The sequence below is a fragment of the Physeter macrocephalus genome, chromosome 11 (genome assembly GCF_002837175.3).
Source record: "Physeter macrocephalus isolate SW-GA chromosome 11, ASM283717v5, whole genome shotgun sequence".
In the NCBI taxonomy this organism is placed as follows: Eukaryota; Metazoa; Chordata; class Mammalia; order Artiodactyla; family Physeteridae; genus Physeter; species Physeter macrocephalus.
Genome location: NC_041224.1, coordinates 8,771,003 through 8,784,961, shown reverse-complemented (window position 1 = coordinate 8,784,961; position 13,959 = coordinate 8,771,003). Strand labels below are relative to the sequence as shown.

General features: G+C 37.8%; 1 protein-coding gene across 3 annotated transcripts in view; it reads right to left on the bottom strand.

Moving 5' to 3' along the window:
* Positions 1 to 13,959, bottom strand: part of NSUN6 (NOP2/Sun RNA methyltransferase 6) — a 75,504-nt gene that overhangs the window by 42,037 nt on the left and 19,508 nt on the right. For 2 of the 3 annotated variants that reach the window (XM_007101509.4, XM_007101510.4), the window contains exons 4-5: positions 10,964 to 11,073; positions 10,058 to 10,211 (exon numbers count right to left, since the gene is read on the bottom strand). In XM_007101509.4, the coding sequence (XP_007101571.1) occupies positions 10,058 to 10,211; positions 10,964 to 11,073 (264 nt within the window). Of the gene's footprint in view, positions 1 to 7,969; positions 8,124 to 8,875; positions 8,889 to 10,057; positions 10,212 to 10,963; positions 11,074 to 13,959 lie in introns of those variants that run through there. The other variant, XM_024116411.3, reaches the window with a different exon arrangement.

The window sequence follows — 13,959 nt, the reverse complement described above, 5'->3', positions numbered from 1 at the left end:
CGGAGCGGCTGGGCCCGTGAGCCATGGCCGCTGGGCCTGCGCGTCCGGAGCCTGTGCTCCGCAACGGGAGAGGCCACAACAGTGAGAAGCCCGCGTACCCCAAAAAAAAAAAAAAAAAAAAAAAAAAAAAAAATCAACAGTTTCTTGGTTTCCTAACAAGATGGAGAGGCAGGAGGACCGGAGCGCACCTCCTCTCATGACAACATCAAAATCACAACTAACTGCTGAACAACCGTCAACGAAAAAGGGCCAGCACCTACCGATAAAGATATGCTACTTCCAAAGACAAAGAAGAAGCCACAGCGAGACAGCAGGAGGGGCACGTTCATGACACAATCAAATCCCGCACCCGCCGGGTGGGAGACACAGAAACTGGAAAATAATTATATCACAGAGGTTCTCCCACAGGAGGGAGAGTTCTGAACCCCAAGTCAGGCTCCCCAGTCTGGGGTCTGGCATCAGGAGGAGGAGAGGCCAGAGCATTTGGCTTTGAAGGCCAGTGGGGCTTGATCACAGGAACTCCACAGGACTGAGGGAAACAGAAACGCCACTCCTGGAGGGCGCACACAAGGTCTCATGCACACCGGGACCCAAGGGAAAAAGAGGTGACTTCACAGGAGCCTGGGCCAGACCTACCTGCTGGTCTTGGAGGGTCTCCTGGGGAGGAAGGGGGCACCTGTGGCTCACTGTGGGGACAAGGACACTGGTGGCAGAGGTACTGGGGAGCACTCATTGGCATGAGCTGTCCTGGAGGCCACCATTCTGAAGCCAAGACCTGACCCCACCCAACAGCCCTTAGGATATAGTACTGGGATTCCTCAGGCCAAAAAACAAACAGCGTGGGAATACAGCCCCACCCATCTGCAAACAGACTGTTTAAAGTCTTCCTGAGTCCACAGCCACCTCTAAACACAACATTTGACATGCCCTACCCACCAGAGAGGTAACACCCAGCTCCACCCACCAGTGGGCAGCCACCAGTCCCTCCCACCAGGAAGCCTGCACAAGCCTCTTAGATCAGCTGCACCCACAAGGTGGCACACACCAAGAGGAACTACAATCCTGCCGCCTGTGGGACTACAAACACAGAGAGTTACACAAAATGAGACAGCAGACGAATATGTTCCAGACAAAGGAACAAGATAAAACACCAGAAGCACAACTAAGTGAAGTGGAGACAGGAAAAGAATTCATAGTAGTGACAGTAAAGATGATACAAGATCTCGGAAAAAGAATGGTGGCACAGACCAAGAAGATACAAGAAATGTTTAAGAAAGAGCCAACAGATTTAAACAACAGAGTTGAACAATGAGGAAGAAGAACGGATAAGTGAGCTGGAAGACAGAATGGTGTAAAGCACTGCCGTGGAACAGAAAAAAGAATGTTTCAGAGACCTCTGGGACAACATTAAAAACACCAACATTCACATTATAGGCGCCGCAGAAGAAGAGAGAAAGAAAGGACCTGAGAAAATATTTGAAGAGATAATTAATACCTGAAACTTTCCCTAACATGGGGAAGAAAACAGTCACCCAAGTCCAGGAAGTGCAGAGTCCCATACAGGATAAACCCAAGAAGGAACATGCCGAGACACATATTAATCAAACTGCCAAAAATTAAAGACAGAGAAAATATTAAAAGGGAAAAGCAACAAATAAAATACAAGGGAATCCCCATAAGGTTATCAACTGACTTTTCAGGAGAAACTCTGCAGGCCAGAAGGGAGTGGCACAATATATTTAAAGTGATGAAAGGGAAAAACCTACAACCAAGAATACTCTACTCAGCAAGGCTCTCATTCAGATTTGACAATCAAAAGCTACGAGAATTCAGCACCACCAAACCAGCTTTACAACAAATGCTAAAGGAACTTCTCTAGATGGAACAGAAAAAGCCACAACTAGAAACAAGAAAATTACTAATCGAAAAGCTCACCAGTATCACCAGTAAAAGCAAACATAAAGGTAGGAAATCATCCACACACGCACATGATATCAAAACCAGCAATCGTGAGGAGAGTACAAATGCCGGATACTGGAAATGCACTGGAAATTAAGAGACCAGCAACTTAAAACAATCTTGTGTATATATATAAAAGTCATGGGAACCACAAACCAAAAATCTACAATAGATACACACACAAAAAAGAAAAAGCAATCCAAACACAACATTAAAGATGGTCATCAAATCACAAGAGAAAAGAACAAAAGAAGAAGGTAAGAAAAAAGACCTACAAAAACAAATCCAAAACAATTAACAAAATGGCAATAAGAACATACATATCGATAACTACCTTAAATGTAAGTAGATTAAAAGCTCCAACCAAAAGATACAGACTGGCTGAATGAATACAAAAACAAGACCCATACATATGCTGTCTACAAGAGAACCAATCGATAATTACCTTAAATGTAAGTAGATTAAAAGCTCCAACCAAAAGATACAGACTGGCTGAATGAATACAAAAACAAGACCCATACATATGCTGTCTACAAGAGAACCACTTCAGATCTAGGGATACATACAGACTGAATGTCAGGGGATGGAAAAAGGTATTTCATGCAAACGGAAATCAAAAGAAAGCTGGAGTAGTGATACTCATATCAAACAAAATAGACTTTAAAATAAAGACTGTTACAAGAGACAAAAAAGGACACTACATAATGATCAAGGGATCAATCCAAGAAGAAGATATAACAATTGTAAATATATATTCACCCAACACTGGAGCACCACAATATATAAGGCAAATGCTAATAGCCATAAAAGGGGAACTCAACAGTAACACAATAATAGCAGGAGACTTTAACACCCCACTTTCATCAACAGACAGATCATCCAGACAGAAAATCAATAAGGAAAAACAGGCCTTAAATGACACATGAAACCAGATGGACTTGATTATGTACAGAGCATTCCATCCGAAAGCAGCAGAATATACATTCTTTTCATGTGCACATGGAACAATCTCCAGGATTAATCACATGCTGGGCCATAAATCAAGACTCAGTAAATTTAAGAAAATTGAAATCATATCAAACATCTTTTCTGACCATAATGCTATGAGATTAGAAATAAATTACAAGAAAAAAAACTGTAAAAACACAAACACATGGAGGCTAAACAGTATGTTAGTGAACAACCTAATGGATCACTGAAGAAATCAAAGAGAAAATCAGAAACTACCTAGAGACAAATGAAGACAAAAGCACAACGATCCAAAACCTGTGGGACACATCAAAAGCAGTTCTAAGAGAGACAATCTTACCTCACGAAGCAAGAAAAATCTCAAATAAACAACCTAACCGTACACCTAAAGCAACTAAAGAAGAAAACCCAAAGTTAATAGAAGGAAAGTAACCATAAAGATCAGAGCAGAAATAAATGAAATAGAGACAAAGAAAACAAAAGGAAACATCAATGAAACTGAAAGCTGGTTCTTTGAAAAGATAAACAAAATTGATAAACCTTCGGCCAGACTCATCAAGAAAAAGATGGAGAGGGCTCAAATCAATAAAATTAGAAATGACAAAGGAGAAGTTACAATGGACACTACAGAAATACAAAGGATCATAAGAGACTACTACAAGCAACTATACGCCAATAAAACAGACAACCTAGAAGAAATGGACAAATTCCTATAAAGGTACAATCTCCCAGGACTGAACCAGTAAGAAATAGAAAATATGAACAGACCAATCACAAGTACTGAAATTGAAACTGTGATTAAAAAACTTCCAACAAACAAAAGGCTAGGACCAGATGGCTTCACAGGCAAATTCTATCAAACATTTTCGTAAGAGTTAACACTTATCCTTCTGAACTCTTCCAAAAAATTGCAGAGGAAGGAACACTCCCAAGTTCATTCAAGGCCACCATCACCATGATAATAAAACCAGACAAAGCTACCACACAAAAAAAGAAAATTACAGGCCATTTATCACTAATGAACATACACACAAAAAAATCCTGAACAAAATACTAACCAACCAAATCCAACAATACATTAAAAGGATCATACACCATGATCAAGTGGGATTTATCATAGGGATGCAAGGATTTTTCAATATCTGCAAATCAATTAGTGTGACACACATTAACAAACTGAAGAATAAAAACCATATGATCATCTCAATAGATGCAGAAAAAGCTTTTGACAAAATTTATGATAACCCATTTATGATAAAAACTCTCCAGAAAGTGGGCATAGAGGGAACCTACCTCAACATAATAAAGGCCACATATGACAAACCCACAGCTAACACATTCTCAATGGTGAAAAGCTGAAAGCATTTCCTCTAAGATCAGGAATAAGACAAGGATGTCCATTCTCACCACTTTTATTCAACATAGTTTTGGAGGTCCTGGCCACAGCAATCAGAGAAGAATGAATGAATGAATGAATAAATAAATAAATAAATAGATAAATGGAATCCAAAATAAATAAATAAATGGAATCCAAATTGGAAAAGAAGAAGTAAAACTGTCACTGTTTGCAGATGACGTGATACTATACATAGAAAATCCTAAAGATGCCACCAGAAAAATACCAGAGCTCATCAAGGAATTCGGTAAAGTTGCAGGATACAAAATTCATATGCAAAAATCTCTTGCATTCCTATACACTAACGACAAAAGATCAGAAAGAGAAATTAACAAAACAATCCCATTTACCCTTGCAACAAAACGAATAAAATATCTAGGGATAAACCTACCGAAGGAGGCAAAAGACCTGTACTCTGAAAACTATAAGACATTGATGAAACTGAAGATGACACAAACAGAAGATATACCATGCTCTTGGGTTGGAATAATCAATATTGTCAAAATGACTATACTACCCAAGGCAATCTACAGATTCAATGCAATCCCTATCAAATTACCAATGGCATTTTTCACAGAACCAGAACAATAAATTTTAAAAATTATATGAAAACACAAAAGACCCCAAATAGCCAAAGCAATCCTGAAAAAGGAAAACGGATCTGGAAGAATCAGACACCCTGACTTCAGACTATACTACAAAGCTACAGTCATCAAAGCTATATGCTACTGGCACAAAGACAGACTTGTAGATCAAAGGAACAGGATAGAAAGCTCAGAAATAACCCCAAGCACCTATGGTCAATTACTCTATGACAAAGGAGGCAAGACAATACAATCGAGAAAATACAGTCTCTTCAATAAGTGGTGCTGGGAATACTGGACAGCTACATGTAAAAGAATGAAATTAGAACATTTTTTAACACCATATACAAAAATAAACTCAAAATGGATTAAAGACCTAAATGTAAGACCTAATACTATGAAACTCTTAGAGAAAAACATAGGAAGAATACTCTTTGACATAAATCACAGCAATATCTTTGTGGATCCACCTCCTAGAGTAATGAAAATAAAAACAAAAATAAACAAATGGGACCTAATGAAACTTAAAAGCTTTTGCACAGCAAAGGAAACCATAAACAAAATGAAAAGACAACCCACAAAATGGGAGAAAATATTTGCAAGTGATGCAACAGACAAGGGATTAATCTTCAATATATACAAACAGCTCATGCAGCTCTATATCAAAAAAACAAACAACCCATTCAAAAAATGGGAAGATCTAAACAGACATTTCTCCAAAGATGACATACCAGTGGCCATGAAAAGATGCTCAACATCATTAATTATTAGAGAAATCAAAACTACAATGAGGTATCACCTCACACCAGTCAGAATGGCCATCATCAAAGAGTCTACAAACAATAACTGCTGGAGAGGGTGTGGTGAAAAGGAAACTCTCTTGCACTGTTGGTGGGAATGTAAATTGGTGCAACCACTATGGAGAACAGTATGGAGGTTCCTTAGAAAACTAAAAATAGAGCCACCATATGATCCAGCAATCCCACTCCTGGGCATATATCTGGAGGAACTCATTCTTCAAAAAGGTACATGCAGCCTAATATTCATTGCAGCACTATTTACAATAGCCAAGGCATGGAAGCAACCTAAGTGTCCACTGACAGATGAATGGATAAAGAAGATGTGGCACATATATACAATGGAATATTACTCAGCCATTAAAAAATGAAATAATGACATTTACAGCAACATTGATGGACCTAGAAATTATCATACTAAGTGAAGTACGTCAGACAGAGAAAGACAAATTTCATATATCACTTATACGTGGAATCTAAAAAAATTATACAAATTAACTTATTTACACAAAACAGAAACAAACTCACCGACTTAGAGAATGCCCTACGGTTACCAGCGGGGAAAGGTGTGGGGGGAGGGAAAGATTGGAAGGTTGCGATTACCATGCACCCACCGCTATGTCTAAAACGGATAACCAACAAGGACCTACTGCATAGCACAGGGGACTCCGCTCAATACTCTGTAATAACCTACACGGGAAGAAAGTCTGGAAAAGAATAGATATGTGTATATGTATAACTGAATCACTTTGCTGTCACCTGAAACTAAGTCAACATTGTAAATCAACTGTACTCCAATAAAAAATAAAAATTTTTTTTAACTCAACAGTTTCTTAAAAGATGGCTGCCTCCGACTCCCAGCAACAAAGAAAACGATACTCAGAAATCTGTGGACCCAGTTACTGGAACCACCACGTCAAAAAAGAGGATAAAGCGAGTACCACTAATAACGAACTAAAGGAAGCAGTCAAACTATCAACTCCCCATTACAGACCCAAAGGTTAACACAGCAGATGTATGCATAATCTTCAGAAGGTGCTCCAAGGAGAAGACAGTATTTGTTCTTGGCCATTTGGAAAGTACTGCTATCTCTAGGTGGAGAGAATAGCCTATTTCTTTAGAAGAATTAATTTCAACTATAAATCCAAATGGCTTTAATATAAAAAACTGTCCCAGGAATCAGGGATGTGGCTCTGTCCTGGCAGGATAAATTCACAGCTTTCAGCATGTTTCCATCAGCTGTCAACTTTGGAGTAACAGAGCTGTCCACAGGATTCCTAAAACAGCCTGAAAACACTAAGCGGAATAAGACACAAATGAACCTACCTACAAAATAGAAACAGACTCACAGACATGGAGAACAGACTTGTGGTTGCCAAGGGGGAGGGGATTGGGGAGGGGGTGGACTGGAAGTTTGGGGTTAGCAGATGTAAGCTATTACATACAGAATGGATAAACAACAAGGCCCTACTGTATAGCACAGGGAACCATATTCAACATCCTGTGATGAACCATCATGGAAAAGAATATAAAAAAGAATGCATATGTATAACTGAGTCACTTTGCTGTACAGCAGAAATTAACACATTATAAATCAACTATACTTCAATTTTTAAAAATTATAAGAAACTGGATTGTCCACCGATTTAATTTATTCAGCACCTGTAGCAACCGGAGATGATTTTAACATAACTTGGATTTTAATTCCGTCTAAGTCCGAACATTAATTTTTGACCACAAGTATTCATGTCAGTACTGGCTTTCTGGTAAATTTTTTTAGTTAAATATTTTTTTTCTTTTTAATATTAAAACCATAAGCTTTTCTTTTCACACAGACTGTTAAAAAAAGATCTGGAGGGGTGGTCTAATTCATCCTTTATCAAGATAAGTAATGTTTTCCAAAGATACAAAACTTTTCAACTTAATATACAACAGCCTCCTTAATCTGAGCATTTACTCTTTTACCTAAAAGGATATGACCCCCCCAAAAATGGCAATATGGGTTAAAAAAGTATTTTCCAGTTGAATTTATACTAAAAAAAAAAATCATTCATATAATGCAACTAGATATATATATATATTTTTTTTTTTTTAAGGTCATATTTCCGTTAATAGAAAACAGAGTTAAGGCAGCCACATCTATGTCTGGACTAAAAAGCCCTTTGATCATTAAAGTTATCTAGATATATTTTTTACATTGTTTTTCATTTTCTTTGAACCACAGAAAGGATGCTTATTTCCCCCAATGGCATTTGCTGACATACTTCAGTTCAGGGAGCCTGCTGAAGATCTCTTTGCGGCTTCGTTCAGAAATCCCATTTCCAAGAAATATTTTTGTTCCATCAAATTCTTTGGCTCCTTTCTTACATTTGCCTTTAATATCAGAGTACACGGAAACAACATCTCCACCTTTCATAACTAGAGAAAGAAGAAAATCATATCACCCTGATCTATCTGTACTTTGGCAGAACAGTGCAAATTCGTTAAGTCTTCAAGCTTTAAGACTGGGGGTGCCTAGGGGCATCAGTAGTGGGCATGAAGCAGACTAACCCATCTCACTGTAACCCCTAACAAAAAATGTAACTTTTTACTTTCAAACGTTTGCCAACAATAAATCAAATTGATGGTTTTCCTAGGAAAACAAAGATACAGAACAGTCTTCAAAACATCTGACCTCAGCTGGAAGTCTTTAGCTGAGCAGAAAAGGAAGGATATCTTCTATGAAATTATTTTTCCCAAACCTAACATTCCCTAAAAGAGTATATTAAGAATACTAAGATTCATCCCAATATTTAAGATTCTAGGCTCCGAATGTCCCCTTCACAAATGACAGGACAGCAGCCTGAGGTTTTAGGGCAACAGAGTAAAGAATACAAAACAAAATTTCACTGACATCTTTCGCTCTATTCGTCAGTCCTGATCCTCTAAACATCGTCACACACGTCCTCAAAGGGAATAAAAGAAATGGGCACAAAACTCATATACAGATGCCTAACTTGTTAGTCCTTATCAGATATATCCCTCAACCGGCTATACTAAATGCAAAACTTGGAAAATATCTTTGTTAAAGTAAATCTGAAATATATCTGAGAGATGATTTAATTTTCCATTTGATGATACACATAAATTTTAGTGGCTGTTCTACAGAGAAACCTAAACATTATACTCACATTTTGAGGCTGACACGATAGAATAGCCTATTTCTTTAGAAGAATTAATTTCAACTATAAATCCAAATGGCTTTAATATAAAAAACTGTCCCAGGAATCAGGGATGTGGCTCTGTCCTGGCAGGATAAATTCACAGCTTTCAGCATGTTTCCATCAGCTGTCAACTTTGGAGTAACAGAGCTGTCCACAGGATTCCTAAAACAGCCTGAAAACACTAAGCGGAATAAGACACAAATGAACCTACCTACAAAATAGAAACAGACTCACAGACATGGAGAACAGACTTGTGGTTGCCAAGGGGGAGGGGATTGGGGAGGGGGTGGACTGGAAGTTTGGGGTTAGCAGATGTAAGCTATTACATACAGAATGGATAAACAACAAGGCCCTACTGTATAGCACAGGGAACCATATTCAACATCCTGTGATGAACCATCATGGAAAAGAATATAAAAAAGAATGCATATGTATAACTGAGTCACTTTGCTGTACAGCAGAAATTAACACATTATAAATCAACTATACTTCAATTTTTAAAAATTATAAGAAACTGGATTGTCCACCGATTTAATTTATTCAGCACCTGTAGCAACCGGAGATGATTTTAACATAACTTGGATTTTAATTCCGTCTAAGTCCGAACATTAATTTTTGACCACAAGTATTCATGTCAGTACTGGCTTTCTGGTAAATTTTTTTAGTTAAATATTTTTTTTCTTTTTAATATTAAAACCATAAGCTTTTCTTTTCACACAGACTGTTAAAAAAAGATCTGGAGGGGTGGTCTAATTCATCCTTTATCAAGATAAGTAATGTTTTCCAAAGATACAAAACTTTTCAACTTAATATACAACAGCCTCCTTAATCTGAGCATTTACTCTTTTACCTAAAAGGATATGACCCCCCCAAAAATGGCAATATGGGTTAAAAAAGTATTTTCCAGTTGAATTTATACTAAAAAAAAAAATCATTCATATAATGCAACTAGATATATATATATATTTTTTTTTTTTTAAGGTCATATTTCCGTTAATAGAAAACAGAGTTAAGGCAGCCACATCTATGTCTGGACTAAAAAGCCCTTTGATCATTAAAGTTATCTAGATATATTTTTTACATTGTTTTTCATTTTCTTTGAACCACAGAAAGGATGCTTATTTCCCCCAATGGCATTTGCTGACATACTTCAGTTCAGGGAGCCTGCTGAAGATCTCTTTGCGGCTTCGTTCAGAAATCCCATTTCCAAGAAATATTTTTGTTCCATCAAATTCTTTGGCTCCTTTCTTACATTTGCCTTTAATATCAGAGTACACGGAAACAACATCTCCACCTTTCATAACTAGAGAAAGAAGAAAATCATATCACCCTGATCTATCTGTACTTTGGCAGAACAGTGCAAATTCGTTAAGTCTTCAAGCTTTAAGACTGGGGGTGCCTAGGGGCATCAGTAGTGGGCATGAAGCAGACTAACCCATCTCACTGTAACCCCTAACAAAAAATGTAACTTTTTACTTTCAAACGTTTGCCAACAATAAATCAAATTGATGGTTTTCCTAGGAAAACAAAGATACAGAACAGTCTTCAAAACATCTGACCTCAGCTGGAAGTCTTTAGCTGAGCAGAAAAGGAAGGATATCTTCTATGAAATTATTTTTCCCAAACCTAACATTCCCTAAAAGAGTATATTAAGAATACTAAGATTCATCCCAATATTTAAGATTCTAGGCTCCGAATGTCCCCTTCACAAATGACAGGACAGCAGCCTGAGGTTTTAGGGCAACAGAGTAAAGAATACAAAACAAAATTTCACTGACATCTTTCGCTCTATTCGTCAGTCCTGATCCTCTAAACATCGTCACACACGTCCTCAAAGGGAATAAAAGAAATGGGCACAAAACTCATATACAGATGCCTAACTTGTTAGTCCTTATCAGATATATCCCTCAACCGGCTATACTAAATGCAAAACTTGGAAAATATCTTTGTTAAAGTAAATCTGAAATATATCTGAGAGATGATTTAATTTTCCATTTGATGATACACATAAATTTTAGTGGCTGTTCTACAGAGAAACCTAAACATTATACTCACATTTTGAGGCTGACACGATTCCTGGAACATAGACGTGGGCTCCTCGTAAGACTGCATTGCCACACTGGGCTCCAACAATAACTTCACAGGGCTGTTGTTTTATATTATTCCTAGGGATGCAAGATGAGAGAAAGTGAACAGTGATACACCTCCAACGCCTGTCAACCTTTTCAGTGTTTCAATCTGAACCCTAAGTAAATAACCTCTTTGGTCTTCACCGTCCCATGGGAATGCCACTAATGAATAAATGAGAAAAAGCTGAAAAAAGATAAATACGGAAGAAATAGGGTTTTTTTTTTTTTAATTACAAAGAAGATGGACACTTGAGAAAAAGAAAATAGAAAGAGGATCCTATTCCAAGATAATAAGTGGCACCAAAAACTGCTTCATCAAATACAACAAACTACTGAATATAACAAAAAAGAAGCAGACCCACAGATATAAAGACCAAACTAGTGGCTACTAGTGGAGAGAGGGAGGTGGGGAAGGGCAAGAAAGGAGTAGGGGATTAATAGGTACAAACTATTATGTATAAAACAAGCTACAAGGATTATATGATACGGGAATATAGCCAATATTTTTTTCTTTATTGAAGTATAATTGATTTACAATGTTGAGTTAGTTTCAGGTGTACAGCAAAGTGATTCAGTTTTATATAGAGAGATATATAGATATAGATATTTCTTTTTCCCATATAGGCTATTACAAGATATTGAATGTAGTTCACTATGCTATACAGTAGCACCTTGTTGTTACCTATTTTATATACAGTAGTGTGGATCTGTTCATCCCAAACTCCTGACTTATCCCTCGCCCACCCCCTTTCCCCTTTGGTAACCATAAATTTGTTTTCTATGTCTCTATTTCCATTTTGTAAATAAATTCATTTGTATCATTTTTTTTTTAGATTCCACATGTAAGTGATATCATATGGTATTTGTCTTTCTCTGTCTGACTTACTTCACTTAGTATGATCATCTCTAGGTCCATCCATGTTGCTGCAAATGGCATGATTTCAGCAAAATAGCCAATGGTACAGCCAATATTTTATAACTATAAATGGAGCATAACCTTTAAAAACTGTGAATCACTATACTGTACACCTGTAACTTATATTGTACATCAGCTATACCTCAATTTAAAAATAATTAGGCAGGACTGAGGTCACAGGAAATGACACACAGGGTAGAACAGGAAAAGGGACCCCTTGGGGCCCAGCCTGGTATCTGCCATCACCAGCTCTGATGCGTTTCATGTGAGCATGGACATGATCAAGTGTTTCTATTCTAATCACCCAATGAAGCTTTATGTGGATTAAAATCACAACCCCCAAAGGAAAAAAAAAAAACTGCATCATTTAACAAGCATTACTGTTTCATAACAGCATTAGGAGAGAAGAGAAATAAAGTCCCTGCCTTCAAAGACTAAAACAAACAACATACAAGGAATTCAAAAATATTTCTAAAGTGGTAGATTGGTGCACAGTAAGTTATTAATATTTTAAACTAGACAAAGGTAAGTCTTCTTTTCTTCCTTTGCTATCCAGCTTTTTTGAGTGTTCTCCAAATTCTCAGCTCCCATCCATTCCTCAAATCACTGAAGCCTGGGTCTCACTTCCAAAACTCAGAGCGGCCTTTTTCAAAGGTCGGGGGGGGCTATGTGATTACCCCAAACCAACATCTTGAGCACTGCATGTCTGATGGGCTTCCCTGGTTGGCAACATTTCACATGTGCTGTCATAAATCCTTGCTGGGGGAATTAAGTGCGTTTTCTTCCCGTGATCTCCAAGTGATCAAACCTCAGTAAATCAGCTTCATCCTCCTTCCTGGTCCCACACTCCCACTGCCCATTCTCTAGCTATCTCTAGAAGAGGTTCATTCCCCCAGGTTCTAAAGCATGCCAAGCAGCTCGTCTCACTCTGAATCCTAAGCCTTGGCAATCTCATGAGTTCAATAATCACAAAAATTACCCACATATTCTCTTTGTTTAAATTTTACTGAAGTATATTTGATTTACAATGTTGTGCTAATTTCTGCTGTATAGCAAACTGATTCAGTTATACACATATTCTTTTTCATATTCTTTTCCATTATGGTTTATCAGAGGATACTGAATATAATTCCCTGTGCTATACAGTAGGACCTTGTTATTTTTCTTTAAACATTTTATAAACACGGCACATTTTTTTTTATACAGCAGGTTCTTATTAGTCATCCGTTTTATACGCATCAGTGTATACACGTCAACCCCAATGGCCCAATTCATCACACCACCACCACCACCACCCCGCCGCTTTCCCCCCTTGGTGTCCATACGTTTGTTCTCTACATCTGTGTCTCAATTTCTGCCCTGCAAACCGGTTCATCTGTACCATTTGTCTAGGTTCCACATACATGCGTTAATACACGATATTTGTTTGTCTTTCTGACTTACTTCACTCTGTATGAGTCTCTAGATCCATCCATATCTCAACAAATAACCCAATTTCGTTCCTTTTTATGGCTGAGTAATATTCCATTGTATATATGTATGATAACTTCTTTATCCATTTGCCTGTTGATGGGCACTTAGGTTGCTTCCATGACCTGGCTATTGTAAATAGTGCTGCAATGAATATTGGGGTGCATGTGTCTTTTTGAATTATGGTTTTCTCTGGGTATATGCCCACTAGTAGGATTGCTGGGTGGTATCATAGCTCTATTTTTAGATTTTTAAGGAACCTCCAGACTGCTCTCCATAGTGGCTGTATCACTCCACATTCTCACCAACAGTGCAGGAGGGTGCCCTTTTCTCCACACCCTCTCCAGCATTTGTTGTTTGTAGATTTTCTGATGATGCCCATTCTGACCGGTGTGAGGTGATACCTCACTGTAGTTTTGATTTGCATTTCTCTAATGATTAGTGATGTGGAGCAGCTTTTCATGTGCCTCTTGGCCATCTGTATGTCTTCTTTGGAGAAATGTCTATTTAGGTCTTCTGCCCATTTTTGGATTGGG